Source organism: Hevea brasiliensis, chromosome 12, assembly GCF_030052815.1.
Source record: "Hevea brasiliensis isolate MT/VB/25A 57/8 chromosome 12, ASM3005281v1, whole genome shotgun sequence".
NCBI classification, from domain to species: Eukaryota; Viridiplantae; Streptophyta; class Magnoliopsida; order Malpighiales; family Euphorbiaceae; genus Hevea; species Hevea brasiliensis.
The window spans coordinates 41668369-41689836 of NC_079504.1; the positions used below are offsets into that span (position 1 = coordinate 41668369).

Sequence of the window (21468 nt, forward strand, 5' to 3'; positions counted from 1 at the left end):
AACTTAGGCTTTTAAGATATACAGCTGCGATCAAATTTCGAAGAGATCGGAGGAGAGTTCTTATCCGGTCTCAACTCAAAATTTTAATAAACATTAAATAGGGATCAGAGGAGAGTTCTTATCCGGTCTCAACTCAAAATTTTAATAAACATTAAATAGGGATCGGAGGAGGGTTCTTATCCGGTCTCAACTCAAAAATTTTAATAAACGTCTGGAGGAGATTGGAGGAGGGTTCTTATCCGATTTCCCCTCAAAATTTTAATAAACATTAAAAAGAGATCGGAGGAGAGTTCTTATCCGGTCTCAACTCAAAAATTTTAATAAACGTCTGGAGGAGATTGGAGGAGGGTTCTTATCCGATCTCCCCTCAAAATTTTAATAAACATTAAAAAGAGATCGGATGAGAGTTCTTATCCGGTCTCAACTCAAAAATTTTAATAAATGTCTAGAGGAGATCGGAGGAGGGTTCTTATCCGATATCCCCCCAAAATTTTAATAAATAACTTAAAAGAGATCGGATGAGAGTTCTTATCCGATTCTCACACCAAATCTTAACCTGTACGTAAAATAATCCCAAAACCAAGATGATTCGCGACACCAACTCACTAAGGTTGTCTCATTTACTTATGTATCTGGGTAATCCGAATTTAGTGAAAGATCAAATATTCCTTTTACTAAAAGGACTAACATTCCTATTCAAGCCCTCCTAACCAATTTATAAAGAACGCCAAAATTAAATCTACTTACCCTTATTAAGGGACGAGGTGGGGTGCCTAACACCTTCCCCACCCGTTTACGGACCCCAAACCTAGAATCTCTGTCTTGAAGTGGTTTCATTTTTCCTCCAAATGGTTTTCTTTAGTTTCCCTCAAAACTAAGGTGGCGACTCCTCACTCCTTCCCACTTCGGTGAGTGATCGTCCAGGCGACCGCAAAATCCCTTGCGACAAGCCTGTTTGCTTCTTCTGGTGTTGTCTCAACCAAAGCTCCTCCACTAGCAGCATATATCATACTGCGATCCATTGGTAGAAGTGTGACACCCCTTACCCATTTACAGTATATCCGAGTAAGATTTGTCACACAGTGTACCGAAATACTCTATTTTATCTTAATCATTTTTATTCTTCCTTAATTTATTTTTATCATAGTTTTGAAAATAATTTGTGAAATATAATTCATTTAAGTCATTTATTGAAATTATAATTTATTTAAGGTTCCGAAAATTTTATAGAAAATCCGGCAGAGTACTGGCTAAAAATGGAGAAAACAGTTCTTCAGAACCTGTGAAAAACACTTCCAATAATCATTTCCAATCATTCTCAAACTTCAATAATCATCAAAATCTCAATATTTTTCAACAACATTCCTATTTCTCAATCATTCATTTCTCATGGTATTCATATATAAGCAATAAATAAATACTCAATTTTCCATTCATAAACACAATTTCCACTATTTACATTAACATCAAAATACATTACATAAGTCTCAACTACACAAGAGAAAATGAAAGTTAGTTACAAAATACCAAAATGAAACCTAGTGTCCTACCAATGCACTGAAGATGGTGAGGTGACACGGACACTATGTAGAGCTGCAGGAGGTCTCACCCATTCTGTGGTCTACTGGGCTCTCGATCAGTATCTCCAGAACCTATGCGTGGCAAAAGCAACGTGCTAAGCAATAATGCTTAGTGGTGCCAATAATAAAATAAAAAGAAATAACAAAAAATAAATATGCAGTGAATGTATTGATGTCTCATTGCAAATAAATTTTCGATGAGTATTTGTAGTCGTACTTATTTTGTACTGGTTATATTCATTATTTCATTAAATTTATCCACTTTCATTTTTGGTTGCCCAAGTAACCTATACTGGACGACTAGACGACTGGATAAACGGGTAAACTGGCACTGGGTATCAAGTACCTCGGGCCGTCACACCATCGGTCACATATGTGTCTCCCGGTATGCAACAATGTACTAATAAGTCAGTAATAACATTAGGCACAAGGCCAAGTATCAACATAATGTCAGAATGGCTAAAAGCCATGAAATCATAGAATGGTATAATGCCATGTGCGATCGCTAATCGAACCCTATTGGCATGCCAAGCTATCCAAACCAATCTTGTTAGGTATACTAGGGCATTTTACACTTTTGAGTTTTACAATTTTTGAATTTCAAGTTTTGGTGTTACTATTCACTTCATTAGTCAACCAAAATGTTGACTTTTGTATAGACAATAGGTATATTAGTTTTAATACTCCCAACTTACCACATTTTACATTCAAAATTTGTTGGTATTGGTTGCTAATACCATTTCTAAGCTTAAAGTTAATTGTGCAGAATTTTCAGTTTTCATACCTTAATTTTACTGTTCCATTAGTTATTTTTGTAGTGAGAATTTGGCAAAATGATCAACATGAAAGTTGTTCCTTATTTTGTCTAGTTGAATTTTCTTTTTTGAATCACTCCATTTGGAGTTTTGTAGCTCAAGTAATGGTCTAAAAACCACAACTGGCCGGATTGGAATTTTTCTGGACTGACCATATCTACAGTGCAATGAACAGTAACTGCAACTTACTTGTTGGATAGGTTCTGGTCATAATTTGGGTTAGGTTTCTTCATGAAAGTTGTTGGTCTATATCTCAACTTGTTGCTGGTAAAATTTCAGGTCAATTGGAACATTCTACACTGAGTTATGGCTAAATGAACTAGGTCATTCTGCAGAAACAGACTGCAGGTCACCCGGATTGGGGCAAGCTTTTGGTCCACTTGGTTTAGTTTTATGGGCATGGTTTCTTCACCAAAGTTGTGCCATTATGTGTCTAGTTTTATGTCCAATTGGCCTTGCATCAATTGAACCTCTACAGTTCAAGTTATGGCTGCCCAAACCTACTGGACTCATGTCCAATTCTGTAGGTCACCTAGGGCAGCCACACTAAACCTAAATCCCATCACTAAACACACTTCATTTCTTGTTTACCAATAACCAAATGGTCACTAATTGACCATTAAAATGTTCCTACACCTTTGTAGGATTAAAACCTTAATTTGGTCAAAACCCTAAATTCTCAATTCCTCTATTCTTCCATTAACTTACAATATAAGGTGCTAAGTGTTAATTTCATATCAAAGGACAGCTTATATACTCTTTTAATCCAAAAAAAAAAATCATCAAAACTCTCATAAGTTCATGGCTGCCAAAAATGGTAAAAATTCATCATGCAACTTTTGTTTAATTTCACTTAATTTTCACACTTAATTCTTACTCCACATATGATATGCATAAAATTTCTAGAAGGAATTGGCACTAACCTCTTTTGGGAGATAACTTGAGCTTATAAATCTCCTTAATTTCTTCTTCTAATTGCTGCCTAGAGATGGTTTAAGGTGTAAGGAAGAGGTTTAGTGAAGAAAGTTTAGGGTTTTATGGTGAAAAGGTAAGGTTTGGCATGAGAGAAAGAGAGAAGCTCTTCAATGGTGGAGGGAGAAGATGGCTGCCCGAATTTGGGAAGAACAATCTGGTTTCTTTTTATTTTTTTTATCCTTATTTATTAAGTTTTTATCCTCTTAAAATGTTTGTCAAGCTCCCATTGGTTGGCACTTTAATTTATTGTAAATTTTAATTTAAACTTTATGACATCATGGCTTATGTCATAGGTCTAATTTTTATTTTAAATTTCTTTTCTTTTCTACTCATTTCTAATTTAATTTTTAGCAATATTTATTCACATTTTATGTCATAATAATTATTTACTTAACTGGACAAGTTGGCCAAAAATCATCTCTGAAGACGAAATGACCAAAATGCCCTCCGTTTGGCTTAACAGACTAAAATTGTCTGTACCAATTGAAAAATTTTTCTAAACCTTTTCTTGGCATTCTAATATCATAGAAACCTCAATGACTCTTCTCTGGAGTCTCAAAAATTATTTTATGAATTTTTCTCCAGGTCTAGGGCTCCTAGTTGCGAGAATCGCAACTTCCTACTAGGTTACCCATCGCTTAGGCACCGGCTCATTTAACTTGGTTGTATTTTATTTCTAAAATTTTTCCTAAATTTTTTTTATTAATATTTGAGTTAATTATGGTTCCTCACTTTAGTTTAAATATTTTTCTAGATGTTCTAGCTGTCCGGACCAACATTGATCACTGGAACAGTAGAATGTATGGAATTGCTACAGGGAGGGTGTTACAAGAAGTCCTTCATAAAAATATTCAATCAACAGCTGCTCACTTATTTGATGATGGGGACAGCTTGCACACAGCTTCTTAAATCATTCCCAATACTCATACAAGCTCTCTCCATTGTACTGCCGGATGCCATAAATTTCTTTTCTTATGTTAGCAGCACGGGAAGCAAAAAAATACTTCTCCAAAAATATCTGCTTCATCCCATTCCATGATTTGACGGATCCGGAAGGAAGGTAATACAACCAATCCTTAGTTGTGCCCTCCAGTGAGAAAGGAAAAGCTCGAAGCTTGATTTGATCCTCTGAAACTCCTTGAGGTTTCATGCTGGAACACACAACATGAAATTCTTTTAAGTGCTTATGCGGATCCTCACCTGCAAGACCATGAAACTTAGGTAACAAATGGATTAGTCCAGATTTCAACTCAAAAGCAACATTTAAAGCAGGGCATTGGATACACAAAGGCTGTTGGTTTAGATCAGGAGCAGCCAACTCTTTCAAGGTTCTAGCAGCCATGGTTTCTTTTTCGGAATTTGACTCTGAATCCGAATCCGAACTTAACTCCTTTGGAGATTGGACTCCTTCAGATGTACTCAGAATCAGTCTACCTTGCTTAGCCAATTTTCTCAACTGTTTAGCTGTTTTTTTCTACTTCTGGATCAAAAATCAACTCACTAGATTGAGAAGTTTTTGTCATAAACAAAAATAAATCAAAGTAAAAACAGAAAAATGCATCAAAACCCTAGAAAACAATGGAATTTGGCCTCAAGACGGTGGGGCCAAGGAATCCTATGGATTGATTGGTCTTGATCAAAGCGTCGTTTCCTTCAAAATAGGTATGGGCCGCCCTCCAAATTCAACCAAAATTCTTAATGAACAGTAACAATGAACAGTAACACCGCAATTATTATTATTATTATTTTCAAAAACCTAAAAATAGCACAAACATAATTAATAACAAAATATCTAACACCAAAAACACGAAATCAAATAAACTTCAGTCCCCGGCAATGGCGCCAAAATTTTTTATGGGTGTCGAATCCACCAGAAATTAAATTAACTGAAATTACCAACTATAAAATATTTTCAGTAGCAAATGGTAAATTCAGGTCGAACCCTAGAGACTAAATTATTGGATTTCCGTGCACTTGTATAATAGGAAACGAAAGAGACAAAGATTGGGGGGTTTTGTAACACAAAATTAGAAGAAATCAAAAATTCAAGAACTAAATATGAAAATCTTAATTTAAACAAACTTCAGTCCAAGGTAATTCACATTCCAATGCATTGATTTGACCATAGACAAAAGAAATATAATTATCTCTTATTGAATACTTAACGTAGATTTACCAAACAGCGAGGTAAACCCCTGACTTCCCTATACTCATCAATTCGAGCCCAGCACTCTTATTGACTCTAATTATTAACTGAGTTGGTATTAAGCAATCCTCATTAAGTTAATAACTGCTTTAAGAAAAGGAAGTAGTTAAGCTGAACAATAATTTATGAAGCATAAATCATTTAATCCACCCTATTGTTTCCTTAGGTTATTATTGAAAACTGGGATCATAATCAATAAAACCTAATTGCTACTTATGTTTAATCTCACACAACAATTACGGATTATGAAGATGAACTAGCAATTGATCTCATCAAACAATGAACTAATAGGCCTTTTAGTAAATCATTCAATAGATCAAAGACAAATAAATCAGAAAACAATAGATATTCAAAAAGAGATAAATTAAATTAAGAACCTGGTCTCACAAATCAAGCAAAAGAACTTGAATCCCTTGAACTGAATGAAAACTTAGCCACTCATGGCTTACAGAAAAATAAAAGAAAAATAAAGAAGAATTCTAAAAGATGAATGGAGAGGCTGCTGAATGATTTTGGAGGCGTCTCAATATATCCCTGAGTCGGCTGCTATCTCTTCTATTTATAATAAATGGTCTAGGGTTAGGTTTTTAGAGTCTCTGTCAAAAACTACAACTGGAGCAAATCAGAAATCTGACTGTCGATGGATACACGGCCCGTGTATCACTACACGGCCCAGGGCTGTGTAACTTACTGGAGCTTAATGGGCATGTTTCACATGGGCACAGAAAGTTACACGGGTCTCCAAGATTTACACGGGTCAATTTACACAGCCCGTGTACTTCGTTTCGTCCTCGGTTCTCTGGATTTCTTCTGGCAGAATGTTACATGGGTCTTTAGTTATGCTTACACGGCTCGTGTACTTCGTATCAACCATGTTTCTCAATTCTTCGACCTTTCTAAGCTTCTTTTCCACATTATATTGCTCCAGAACTTCACCAAAACCCTGAAAAATATAGCAAGAGTTAAATTTCTCTATTTAACACAATTATTTCAACAACTCTCTAAACATGTGCCTAATAGATAACTACACTTAACCAACTGAATTAAACATAAAAACACATTAAAAACACTAAATGTGATGGGAGTAAAATTAATAAATTATGCATTTATCAGGGGACCAAAGGGAAATTTGGCCAGCCTTAGGTGGAGGCTGAATTAAATGATTTTGATGGAATTAAAGTGGTAATTAGGTGGAATTAAGCATGTAAACAATGAATATACACTTTAATTGCATTAGATCTCATAATTGTGAAATTAGGGTTCTTAACCCTCTTGAAAATTTGGGAAAAATTGAGGAAATGGTCAATTTGTGCAAATGACCCTAATTGAAGTGAGAAATGGTCAATTGAGACTATTTGTGGTATGTTTGAATTGGTAGAAACCAAGTGCAATTCGGATTGGTTAGGGTCACTATTCTGGCAGCTTGACCTAGGTCTCTTTCAGGGACTAAAACTGAAAATTTACCAATCCAATTGGTGTGAGGCCAATTGAGAATGAAAATAGACACATAATGGCACATTTTTCATTAAGGAACAATGCCCAGAAAATGACATTAACCTAGTGAACAATTAGGTCAAACCCGAGTGTAAAGCACTGCTATTGTACCAAAATAATCAAATGAACATTTGTTCATTTGGCCATAATTTAGCCTATACAGGTCCAAATGACCTGATTTTTGTGGCATTGGAAAGGTATGACAGAGCACTACAACTTTCATGAAGAACACAACCTAAATTCTGCCCATAACTAAGTCATTTTGCCACCCAAAATTAGAGATCCAAAACTACCAGAACCAAAGTAGGTGCCTAGAAATCTGGGCTAGACCAATCCGGCCAGCCATATTCAAATGGGCATATCTTGGGCTACAAAACTCAAAATAGAGTGATTCAAAAAGGGAATTAAAGATAAGACAATAAGGAGCAACTTTTATGAAGAACACTTAGCCAAATTCCCACAGCAACATGACCAATGGAACAGTGCAATACAGGACATTAAAACAGAAAATTTGAAATTGTGCCTAGGAGACCTAAAAATTGAAGGGGCAATCAAAATCAATAAATTAAGTAATCAAAATGTGGTGTGTAGGTGAAATTGAAATTCTCATACCTATTAAGCATAAGAAAGTCAATAATTTGACTTGAATAATATCGTGAATAATAACCCCGAAATGTAAAATTCAAAGAATGTTAAATTAAGCATATTAGAGCTAGACATAAGTAATTGTAAATTTATAATTGAATTTATTATACATTATGATACTTAAACACTATAAAATTATGTGTTTCAGCTGAAAAGAATACCGAGAAAGAACCTGAGACATCGAGTCAAGGCCTAGAGGCGACTCGCATGAGGTTTCTTTGACAATTTATTTTGATGAATAAATTATGATTTATCTTTATCTCAAATTTGTGACTGAAATGAATATTATGCTTTGACCTAAATTGTTAGAAATTTAATTGTATGTGTTTGAATTATCAATAAATATTTAGTAAAATATTAAAATAGATTTGAAACTACAGTGTCATGACCATATATCTGAATGCCTCACTAGCATGCCTAGTGAGAGGAATTAATTTTGAATTTTGATTCCATCTCTGGCTGAAGTATTGAGGTGTGTGCCAGTAGAGGAAGAAATTGAATGGGTGCCCATAGATTGAGCTAGCTAGCCTTGAGATTCCTCATAAGCCTCTGGCTATTGAGATAAACATTGTACTGATGGCATGATATAACTGTGTGTTTTTATGAAATTATTTTGTGACTTCCGAAATGAGAATATTTGACTAAAAGTATAAATTGTGTTTTGTATCTGCTTTTTCTTTTCAGTACCATAATTGAATAAATGTGATTTGATTTACACATAAAATTGTATTTATGTTATGTTGTGCACCACTGAGTCATTGCACTCAGTGATAGCTTTTCATTGCTGTCGCAGATAGAGAGACTAGTAGAGCAGCAGAATGAGCTATTGAGGATTTCAGAGCTACTTCTGGACCTATTGTTAGGTATAATCTTATACCCTGATTGTACATGTATATTTTGATGTAATTAACCGTATGTACATTTGTAAATTGGTCATGAGTAGTTGTACAGATTTTGTAATAATATTATTTTGGATTTTCTTATATAAATTTTGGACTGATAAATGTAAATTAATTTTTCTTTAATGCAATATGTATGAAACTAATTATTTCCATTTTTGGAAATATATAAATTGATTTAAATTGTGGAGTTGAGGAAATTGTCTTGATTTGAGTTGAAATGGTGATTGAGATTGGTTGAAGTGATATATTTGGAAGTGTTTTCTACACGTAAAACTTTTTTGTTTTTTCAAATACAGCCGGCACTCTGCCGAAATTTTTTCAAAATTTGCGAAAAAATAAAAATGGACAAAAATTTTAACTAGTCTTTAAACTTCAAGTAAATATTTTTAATACCTGCTATAAAAGCTCACCACTTTCAAAAAGTAAGAAAATTGTTTTAAAATCCCTTGTAGTGTATTTAATGGGTTATCGGTAGACGGAGTCGGTAATTCATTAGGTATACTACAGAATCATGTTATGCCTTACAGAAGGGTAAGGTGTGACATGTTTTAGTGGTATCAGAGCAAACTTTTAAAGTATGTTTTGACTTGTAAATTTTTATATTTTCTTTGATAAGTACAATTGCTCAATGTCCTTATCTGATACATACAATGCATTATATTATAAATATGAACTAACGGAGGGAAATCTCCTTGTGTTATTTGTTCAGGAGATATCCTAATCCCGATTTGAAATGGAAGAAGGCGACCCGCTCAGTTGAGCAATCTGTAGAGGCTGAGGCACAAAAGGGAGCCCCAGTTCCTCAAAATGTAAGTGGTTCAGTGGTACTAGCCCCATAAATGCTACGATTTCTGCACACCCGCCACAGATGGTCGCAATGTTCCAACAAATAGCTGGAAGTATGCCTGCTCAAGCTCCACTTCAGACACCGGTGGTGCAACCTCAGGCTCCAGTTAGACAATATGACAAGCTATTGAAATATGGGGCTACAGAATTCAAGAGTACAGTAGACCCTCTAGAGGCAGAGTAGTGACTAGAGAGAATGGACAGAATATTCAAGAAACTACACTACCCGGATGAATTGAAATTTGAGTATTCAGTGTCGCTACTTCAAGGGGATGCATATGATTGGTGGAAGACCATCCCCCATAGCTTGGTGGAACCTCCAGTACTGACATGGGACGACTTCATTAGAGAGTTCAGACAAAAGTATGTCCCCGATGCCTATGTGAACTAGAAGCTACAAGAATTTTTAAGTCTAAAGTAAGGGAATCGGTCTGTGGCAGAGTATGAAAGGGAGTTCTCTTGCTTAAGCCATTATGCAGGAGTCTCCTATCTACCAGCAGAGAAAGGTGCAAGAGGTTTGAAACCAGCTTGAAACCCAGTCTGAGGGTGCAAGTGGTTGGATTCAGACATAATAACTTCTTTGAGCTCATTTCTCAAGCACTTGATTTAGAAAGAATTGGGTTAGAAGGGGCACCAGTGAAAGAGAAGACAGAGAAATCAGAAAAAGAGAAAAGTGGAAAGTCAGCATATCAAAGTTCTAGTGGCAATACTAGAAAAAGAAAGAAATTTGGGGGATCAGGCAGAGGTGGAAGGTCTGGTAGGGGTAGATTTTCTGGGCAGAGACCCTCTTGGTCTGGTCAGCAGATGACTAGGAGTTCTCACCCTCCCCGCCCTTGTGAGACATGTGGCAAGACCCATAGTGGTGTTTGTTATTGGGCTACAGGAGCTTGTTTTAACTGTGGAGGCACGGGTCATGTTGCTAAGGACTGCACCAGTGCCTGTAGATTTGGGCTAACTCCTATCACTGCAGAAGGATCCATTCAGAGTTCTGCTATTAGAGGTTCACAACTGGTTAGCAGAGGAAGAGGCAGAGGTAGAGGTAATGCTTTTGGCAGTCAGGGTACCGTTAACCAGTCAAAATAAGGGAGTGCTTTGGCCAGAGTCTACACCATGAGATAGCGAGAAGAGGCTGAGACTTCTGATATTATGGTCTCTGATCAAGAAGTATTTGTCTTGTTTGATTCGGGTTCTACTCACTCATATGTTAGTGCTAGCATAGTCAGCCCCCTTGCTGTTCCGTGTGTCAAGATGGGTTTTGAAGTGTTAGTAACTAGTCCGTTAGTACAAGAGGTCCAAGTCAACCGAATATATAGAGATTGTCCTTTGGTGATCCAAGGACATGTTTTTCTATCAGATTTGATAGAAATGGCCTTCATAGATTATGATATCATCTTGCATATGGATTAGTTAGCCAGGCATCATGCAATGATTGACTGTAGACTGAAGACAGTCACTTTTAGTCTCCCTTTGTACAGTGATGTGGTAATACACGGGGAGAGGCAGTTATTGCCATTAAATATCTATTTAGTTGCATTAGCCAGAAAGATTATCAGAAACATACTTGGCACATGTGATAGACACCCAAGTGGAGAGTCCAGTACTGAGAGACATCCCTACAGTATGTGACTTTCCGGATGTATTCCCTGATGAGTTACCAGGATTACCTCCGGAAAGAGAGGTGCAGTCTGAGACTGATGTCATGCCTGGTGTGGACCCAATCTCAATAACACCATATAGAATGGCACCTGTAGAACTGAAAGAATTGAAAGAACAGTTGCAAGAGCTGCTTAACAAGGGCTTCATTCGCCCTAGTGTGTCACCTTGGGGAGCGCCAGTGCTGTTTGTTAAGAAGAAAAATGGCACTCTCCGCTTATGTATTGACTACCGGCAGTTGAATAAGGTGACAATAAAGAACAGATATCCATTGCCCCACATTGATGACTTGTTTGATCAGTTGAGGGGTGCAGCTGTGTTCTCCAAAATTAACCTGAGATCGAATTATTATCAGCTGAAAGTACAAGAGCAGAGTATCCCAAAAACTGCCTTTAGAACCTGATATGGCCATTATGAGTTTTTGGTCATGCCATTCAGGTTAACCAATGCTCCGACTGCTTTTATAGATATGATGAATACTATTTTCAGACCATACCTCAATCAGTTTGTGGTGGTATTCATCGATGATATATTGGTGTATTCGAGGAGTGCAGAGGAGTATGATAGACATCTGCAAATTGTACTGCAGACTTTAAGGGAGAAACAGCTATATGCAAAACTATCGAAATGTGAATTTTGGCTGAAGAAAATATCATTTTTGGGGCACATAGTATCAGCATAAGGCATTAAGATAGATCCTAGCAAGATAGAAGCTATCTTTAATTGGAAGCCACCAAGAAATGTCACAAAGATTCATAGTTTTCTGGGGTTAGCTGGATACTATCGCCGATTTGTGAAGGGTTTCTCTATGTTAGCTTCTCCACTAACCAAGTTGCTTCGGAAAGATGTGAAATTTCAGTGGATGGATAAATGCCAGCAGAGTTTTGATGAGTTGAAGAGATATTTGACTGAAGCTCCAGTCTTGACTTTACCTACCCCGGGTAAAGAATACACAATTTATAGTGACGCTTCTCATAATGGGTTAGGCTGTGTACTGATGCAAGATCGAAATGTCATTACATATGCATCACGCTAGCTAAAACTGCATGAGAAGAATTATCCGACACATGACTTGGAGCTTGCAGCTATTGTATTTGCTCTTAAGATCTGGAGACACTACTTATATGGGGAGAAGTGTTACATTTACACAGATCATAAGAGTTTGTAGTATTTGGGCACCCAGAAGGAGTTGAATTTAAGAAAGAGGAGATGGTTAGAGTTGATAAAAGACTATGATTTTCTGATAGACTTTCAGCCAGGGAAAGCTAATGTGGTGGCTGACGCTTTAAGTCGCAAGACTATGGCAAGTATGAGAGTTTCTCCTTTGTCTATGGTACATGGGTTGAGAGCATTGCATGCCAGCTTTGAGATTAATGATGAGGGGCAGACAATATTTGCATGGCATGTACAGCCAATATTGATTGATCAGATCAGAATGGCTGCACAGAATGATGAGAAATATCAGAAGCTATTAGAAGAAGTTAGACAGGGTAAGAAACCTGAGTTCTCAGTGAGAGAAGACGGTCTACTGTTACACCAGGGCAAAATGTGAGTTCCTAATGACGTTCACTTGAGATAGATCATTATGAAGGAAGCACATGAGTCTCCTTTTGCTATGCACCCTGGTGGTACTAAAATGTACAGAGGGCTAAAGGAGCATTACTGGTGGATGGGTATGAAAAGGGATGTAACTGATTTTGTTTTTAAATGCCTAACTTGTCAGCAAGTGAAGGCAGAGCATCAAGTACCAGCTGGTTTGTTACATCCACTACCAGTACTGGAATGGAAATGGGAGAGACTAACGATGGATTTTGTGATGGGACTTCTGTGGACACAGAAGAGCCATGATGCAATATGGGTCATAGTTGACAGATTGACCAAGTCTAGTCATTTTCTGCCAGTCTGGGTGGACTAGAGATTGGCCAAGTTGTACATTGATGAGATAGTGAGATTGCATGGAGTGCCAGTATCGATTGTATCTGACAGAGGTCCTAGGTTCACTTCTAGATTCTGGAGTAGTCTACAGAGAGCCCTAGGAACTAGAGTGAACTTCAGCATGGCATTCTACCCCAGACAGATGGCCAGTCTGAGAGGGTAATTCATATCTTAGAGGACATGCTACATGCTTGTGTGATTGAGTTTGAAGGCAGTTGGGAGACACTTGCCTCTGAGTGAGTTTGCTTATAACAACAACTACCAATCAAGCATTGGGATGCCTCCATATGAAGCTTTGTATGGCAGGAAGTGCAGAACTCTTTTGTGTTGGGATGAAATAGGTGAAAGAAAGTTGATTGGGCCAGAAATTGTTTAGCAAATAGAGAAGAAAATCAGATTGATTAAAAATTGACTCAAGGGTGCATCAGAACGTCAGAAGTCCTCATTTCATCGGGCAATATGAGGTTCTAGAAAGAGTGGGTCCTTTGGCATATCGTTTAGCACTACCTCTAGAGTTTGAGAAGATACATAATGTCTTCTATGTGTCCATATTGAGGAGGTATAGATCAGACCCATCTCATGTACTACCAGTAGAAGAGATTGAAGTAAATCTAGACCTCACATATGAGGAAGAACTCATGGAGATTCTGGTTTATGAGGTAAAGCAGCTAAGGAACAAGCAGATACCGCTGGTGAAAGTACTGTGGAACCATCATTCGGGCTAAGAAGCTACTTGGAAACGAGAAGATGATATGAGGAGACAACACCCACAGTTGTTCAGAGACTAATACTAGGTAAAATTTTGAGACAAAATTTACTTTAAGGGGGGGAGAATTGTAACACCCCTATTTGCATAGCCTAGTATATTTTATCGTCTAGAATCGTGTCGGTCCTGCATAATTAAGGAGACTAGAACCATATTTAAGACACCTAGATAATCTCTGAATACAAATAATTAGTAATTACCAAATAGTTAAGTATAAATAAGAAAAACAGAACATAAAAGGTTAAATGAGCTGGGAGTCACAGTGATGGGTAACCTTTACGGGAAGTGACTGCGAAGGCCATCGTAACCCTAATTTTGAATCGGAAATTGTCACATTGCGGTCCTAAGGACTACTGCGAACACAGTGGAAAAGAGAAAATCACAGAAAAGAATTGTTAAGCTGGTCAATTAATTAGGTCAGGGATTAGGAAGAAATATCGAATAACTTATAAACCGGATCGAATTGGCGAGGGGCAATTTGGTCAATTCACCCCTAAAGCTTACTCCTGACCTAATTGTCCAATAAAATCGGAGAAAAGAAAATTTTAGAATTGAGAATTAAATTAAAGAAACAAGAAAAAATAAATGAAAAAGAAAAAAAAAAAAGAGAGAAAAGCTTTTAATTACATCATCATGTTTACCTCATATATATGACATCATGAATGAATTTTTTTATTTCCCACCAATTTTGACCAAGTCAATTTAGTTTAATTAAACTTAAAAACAAAGAAAATGAAAAAAAAAATCTCACTTTCTTCTCTAAGAGTGAGCTGGCCAAACCTCTCCCTTAGCACCACTATTACCACACCTCCATGAAAGCTTGCTCCAAGCTTTAAATCCCCCATTAAACCCTAATTTCTCCCATAATTAGTTCATAAAACCTTGTTTTCTTCCCTTGAGAAGGTGATTTAGCAAGAAAGAAAGAAGAAAAGAGGAGAAAAATTAAATACTGAACTTCAAAGTTTGAGGTTAGTGTTTAACTTACAATTTTTAGTTTAAATTATGTGTTTATGATTATATATACTTAGGAATTAGAGAAAATAAAAACAAAAACAATTATTGGGGGACTAAAGGGAAATTCAGCCAGCCTTAGGTGGAGGTTGAATTGAATGATTTTGATGGAATTAAAGTGGTAATTAGGTGGAATTAAGCATGTAAACAATGAATATACACTTTAATTGCATTAGATCTCATAATTGTGAAATTAGGGTTCTTAACCCTCTTGAAAATTTGGGAAAATTTGAGAAAATGGTCAATTGGTGCAAATGACCCTAATTGAAGTGAGAAATAGTCAATTGGGACCATATGTGATATGTTTGAATTGGTAGAAACCAAGTGTAATTCGGATTAGTTAGGGTCACTATTCTAGCAGCTTGACCTAGGTCTTTTTTAGGGACTAAAACCAAAAATTTACTGATGCAATTGGTGTGAGACCAATTTGGAATGAAAATAGACACATAATGGCACATTTTTCATTTAGGAACCATGCCCAGAAAATGACATTAACATAGTGAACAATTAGGTCAAACCCGGGTGTAGTGCACTGCCACTGTATCAAAATGACCAAATGAACATTTAGCCATAACTTGGGCTATATAGGTCCAAATGACCTGATTTTTGTGGCATTGGAAAGGTATGATAGAGCACTATAACTTTCATGAAGAACACCAATCCAAATTCTGTCCATAACTAAGTCATTTTGCCACCCAAAGTTAGAGATCCAAAACTGCAAAAACCAAAGTAGGTGCCCAGAAATCTAGGTTAGACCAATCCGGCCAGCCATGTTCAAATAGCCATATCTTAGGCTACAAAACTCCAAATGGAGTGATTCAAAAAGAGAATTAAAGATAAGACAATAAGGAATAACTTTTATGAAGAACACTTAGCCAAATTCTCATAGCAACATGACCAATGGAACAATACAAAACAGGACATCAAAACTGAAATTTTTAAATTGTGCTTAGGAGACCTAAAAATTGAAGGGGCAATCAAAATCAATAAATTAAGCAACCAAAATGTAGTATGTGGGTGAAATTGAAATTCCTATACCTATTAAGTATAAGAAAGTCAACAATTTGACTTGAATAGTATCGTGAATAATAACCCCAAAATGCAAAATTCAAAAAACGTTAAATTAAGCATATTAGAGCTAGACATAAGTAATTGTGAATTTATGATTGAATTTATTATATGTTATAATACTGAAACACTGTAAAATTGTGTGTTTCGATTGAAAAAAATACCGGAAAAGAACTCGAGACATCAAGTCAAGGCCTAGAGGCGACTCGCACGAGGTTTGTGTACAACATAAAATTTTTCTGTAAATTCTCTTTGACAATTTATTTTGATCAATAAATTATAATTTATCTTTATTGCAAATTTGTGACTGAAATGAATATTATGCTTTTGACCTAAATTGTTGGAAATTTAATTGTATGTGTTTGAATTATCAATAAATGTTTAGTAAAATGTTAATATAGTTTTGAAACCACAGTATCATGACCATATATCTGAATGCCTCACTAGCATGCCTAGTGGGAGGAATTAGTTTTGAATTTTGATTTTCTCTCTGCCTGAAGTGTTGAGGTGTGTGTCAGTAGAGGAAGAAATTGAATGGGTACCCATAGATTGAGCTAGCTAGCCTTGAGATTTCTTATAAGCCTCTGGCTATTGAGATAAACATTATACTGATGGCATGATATAACTGTGTGTTTTTATGAAATTGTTTTGTGACTTTCGAAATGAGAATGTTTGACTAAAAGTATAAATTGTGTTTTGTATCTGCTTTTCCTTTTTAGTACTATAATTGAATATATGTGATTTGATTTACACATAAAATTGTATTTCTGTTATGTTGTGCACCACTGAATTATTGTACTCAGCGATAACTTTCCATTGCTGCCACAGATAGTAGAGTAGCCGAGTGAGTTACTGAGAATTTCAAAGCTACTTCTGGACCTTTTATCGGGTATAATCTTATACCCTGATTGTACATGTTTATTTTGATGTAATTAATTGTATGTACATTTGTAAATTGGTCATGAGCAATTGTATAGATTTTATAATAATATTATTTTGGACTGATAAATGTAAATTAATTTTTCTTTAATGCAATATGTATGAAACTAATTATCTCTATTTTCGGAAATATATAAATTGAAATTCATGAGTTGTGACAAATTGATTTAAATTGTGGAGTTGAGGAAATTGTGATGATTTGAGTTGAAATGGTGGTTGAGATTGGTTGAAGTGATGATATATTTGAAAGTGTTTTCCACAGGTAAAATTTTTCGATTTTCTCAAATACAACTGGCACTCTACCGAAATTTTTCCAAAATTTACGGAAAAATAAAAATGGACAAAAATTTTAACTAGTCTTTGAACTTCAAGTAAATATTTTTAATACCTGCTATAAAAGCTCACCACTTTCAAAAAGTAAGAAAATTGTTTTAAAATCCCTTGTAGTGTATTTAATGGGTTATTGGTAGATGGTTTCAGAATTCATTGTGATACTATACGATCACGTGTGTGACATGACGAGATCCTTCCACTACTTATTTACTTTTTGTTGATGACTCTATTCTCTTTTCCACAGCCTCTAAATATCAGACGGAGATGATCAAGCGAATTCTCTAGGAGTATACACAAGCAAGTGGGCAAACGATTAATTTGGAAAAATCTTCTATTGCCTTTAGCAGTAATTCGCCACGGTCAATTCGCATGGGCATCTCCTCCATTTTACAAATATCTAACATGGATGGACAGGATAAATTTTTAGGCCTCCCTCTTGAGCTACCTCAATCTAAAGCCTTGGCTTTTACCCATATCAGGAATAAAATTCATCACAACATTGCGGACTGGAAGGAGAAACTGTTATCTAAGAAAGGCAAAGAAGTTCTTATAGCAGTCACCAAAGCCATTCTAGTTTATGCCGTGGCCTATTTTAAGCTCCCAACTTCTTTTTGCCAGGAGATTAATAACATGATGTCACATTTTTAGTGGGGTCAACGAAGAGAAGAAGAGAGGATGCATTGGGTATCTTGGAAAACTATGTGTGAGCAAAAATTGAAAGAAGGAATGGGTTTTCGAGATTTACAAGCTTTTAATATGGCATTGATTACCATATAGGGATGGCGAGTTATTTCAAACCCGAACTCCTTGTTAGCTAGAGTGCTTAAAGGAAAGTATTTCCCCCATACTTCTTTCCTAAATGCAACCTTAGGTAGCAACCCCTCTTGGGGATGGAGGAGTATTTTATGGGGAAGACAAGTTAGATGGCAAGTTAACAATGGGAATCTCATTATGTGCAAACATGAAATGTGGATTCCTAAATCTTTTCCAAAATTGCCAAAAGTAAAAGAGTCTCATGACATAAGCACAGTTTGGGTTTCTCAACTTCTTCATGACAATGAATGCTCTTGGGATATTGCTAAACTGAGGATTAATTTGTATGAGGAAGAAGTTCAAAGTATCATGGCAATACCTGTTCCTATACACCGAAAAGATGATAAGCTCATATCGCATTTTACTCATCATGGTAACTATTCTCTGAAGTCGGGGTATGAGATAGCTTATCAGTTTCTGCAAAATTCGAGGATTTCAATTGCAGCAGGGCCGGGTCCTTCGACCCAGGGGAATTTATCTCGACTGCGGAAAGATATTTGGAAGCTTAAGCTACCAAAGAAGTTATATTTTTTTTTTATCCAGAGTCTTCTTAAAGAGAGGCTACCAGTCAAAAAGCTGATATGTAGCAGATTACAGAACCTTCCTAAGGAATGCATTTACTGTGGTGAAGTAGAAACAAATAAGCATTTGTTTTTTTACATGCCTAAGGGCTCAACAATTTTGGTTCCACTCTCCTTTCTGCTTGAGATCATCTTATCTCCTGGGGAATTCGATGATGGACTGTTGGACCGATATTTATAGCCATTTACAGCAGCAAGAAAGTTCAGATGAGTTTTCTGCTATGCTAGTCTTTTTTCTTGGGCAATTATGGAAATGTAGAAATGAGATGGTCTTTAGAAACGGGATGCTATCCCTTCAGGATATGGTATCAAATGCTATTACTTACCATGCAGAATTCTCCTCTACTCAGGCTATTCACCAAAATACAGCTCCATCTATGCAAATGGCCCTAGCCAGTTCCTCCCCTCCGAGAAACACGGTGAAGATAAATTTTGATGCTGCTACAAATGTCAGAGAAAATATTGGGTCAATTGCAACTTTTGCTCAAAATCACCTCTGCTATCCTTGTGGCTAGTCACTGGGAAAGTTTCAGTCAATATTAGACCTCTAACTCTTGAAGCTTTAGCTTGCCGAGAAGGTATATTGCTTGCTAAATCTAAAGGTTTCAGTAGAATTATCTTAGAAGGAGATTCCTTGCTAGTCAAAGCTTTACAAGGAGGGCAACGACATAAAGAAGTGGATGGTATCATTCATGTTATTTGTACATTTTCTGCAGAATTTGATAGTGTTTCATACTCCTTTGTTAAGAGACACTGTAATCAGGCTCTCATGGCCTAGCTTCCAAGGCTCTTAGGGACCTGTCTTTTTTTTGGTAGTCCCTTGGAGCAAATTCATTATGTAACTTCTCTTCTGCCCAATTAGGGCCAATGAATTAACCTTCGATAAACAAACAAAAAAAAAACTTTGATTCTATCATTGCATTTATATATGCTCTACCAAACGTAGCATGAGAATTCACATATTTTTGTGTATTAAAAATTGTAGAAATTTATTTAAATTTTGAGTTTGAATTATTATTGCACTTTATTTCTATGATTTGTTTTAAATTATTTGAAAATCACGTGGCATGTTTTCATGTTTTAAAAATTATTCCAAACCTTCAAATGTTCTCTCTCTTCCCTAGAGAGTTGAGACATCCCTTGCTCTCTTTTCCCCCACGGCCTTCTCCTTCCTCCCACCGTGGTCACAACCACTGGAGCCACCAGGACCAACCGCTTACGTATCCTCCCTCTAGCGAACCCCCTAGACCAAGAAAGAAGCACTGAAAACTATTGCCAATTAAGGAAGAAAAAAGCGATCAGCTTGCTAACCCATATTAGACTGAAATCGAGTTGTTTTTTTTTTTAGCTGATTCTAGCCACCTCACGCGAATGCTAGCATGCACATCAATACAATCAATGACAATACTGAAAAGAGCCTCATATTTGATCTTTATTTTAATGAGCTTGTTCTCAGGCTTCAGCTGAAAGTGGAGCTAACTTGTTTACAGCAATACGAGTTGAAAACCAAGCTTGAACTTTGTTTTTAACGTAAATGTAAACAAATTTGCTTTTACCAAATAGTCATTCATTTGGTTTTATTCTTTGAAATCCTCTGTATCCCAAAATCTTAACAACCTTACAAACATAAAACTTGAAGCTGCCTGCATAATTCTTAACTGTAAGAACTCACTCAATGCCAGTTGCAAGTGACTGGAAGTTGCCAGAAGTTGTGCTGCTAGCAGAAACTTTCTTCAGTTAGAAGACAATAAGCACAAGCAATCAAAGAAATTTTGCATGTTTGGAAAAAGTCATAGATTAAATGAGGAAATCACAAGAGAAGTGAAGCAAACTAAAAGAGAAAATCCTCCCAATGATATTCCACAACAATCTGTTCTAGTTACATTGAAGTTTTTATTGTTTTTCCTTGTATTTAAGAGATCATACCCAAGAAACCATGTCCATTCTAGGCGTCTGATGTGTGTTAGACATAGGTACACTAGTGTAATGCAAAGCAATGGAGCAAGAAAGTCATAAAGATTTAAGTATAAACTTGAGCACTTGAGCACTGCCCCCAATGTATCCCACAAATTTTTTCCCCAGTTGTTCAACATGGGACTTTATTCACAACAACAATTTGAAGAAAGATTTAGAGTCAAAACAACATACCTGAGAAAGTATCACATTCTTTCTTATGAGAAACACATTTTAGTATTTCGTATTTCTTTCCTCATATCATGTGACTGACAGTTCTTACTTGTTAGTGCCACTTTCTCCTCATGCAAATTTCCAAAATTTCTTAACATCAAGTTTGTACTAGTCCTCCTCCATCAAATCTATCTATCAGCAATGAGGCTTTTTTGATGTCTATGAACTTATACATCATAACGTACTTGCATATCAGTTTCAAAAGTGTCCTTATACCTGCAACCACCAGAACATGAAATTGTAATACTCCAGTAAAAAGGAAAGTTATACATTGCACAGCCACACTTTGCAAGACATGTACAAAATCATTTTTCTTATTCACTCAATTATTCAGGTGACTGAAAATTAGCACACTAGAATTTCTCAGTATCTTGTTACCATCACTATAAACAGAATTAGTCTGCTCAATCCTGGACATCCATTCTGATATCATAATAAGTCATAGTGTAAAGACATGACAAACTAGTTAAGACCATTGTAAATATACTAGCATGTCCTATCTTCCAAAATGAACTAGCTGAAACAAATGCTTTATTTCAGTTGTACTTCTGCTTAATGCTGGAAACCATGACATGTATGCAAGCAAAAGCTCACTAAGTATTAACCTGCCTTCCAATAAGAGAACCCTATTCCGCCACACAGCTCTGTTTTGCAGTCATCAATCATTGTATAGTTTTATTGGCTGTTTTAAAGCACCATCTTTACTTTCTACTTCAAAT

At 36.2% G+C, this 21468-nt stretch overlaps 1 protein-coding gene and 1 non-coding gene across 2 annotated transcripts in view; one reads left to right on the forward strand and one right to left on the reverse strand.

Moving 5' to 3' along the window:
• The first annotated feature begins 4242 nt into the window (after positions 1–4242).
• LOC131171545 (small nucleolar RNA R71) lies at positions 4243–4349 on the forward strand. Its single transcript, XR_009142205.1, has one exon. It is a non-coding gene; the product is annotated as a small nucleolar RNA R71 (small nucleolar RNA).
• Positions 4350–20959: 16610 nt separating this feature from the next.
• LOC110646205 (disease resistance protein RUN1-like) overlaps positions 20960–21468 on the reverse strand; it is a 2508-nt gene continuing 1999 nt past the window's right edge. Inside the window, exon 4 of the mRNA XM_058130690.1 lies at positions 20960–20965. Within this exon, the coding sequence (XP_057986673.1) occupies positions 20960–20965 (6 nt within the window). The remainder of the gene's footprint in view (positions 20966–21468) is intronic.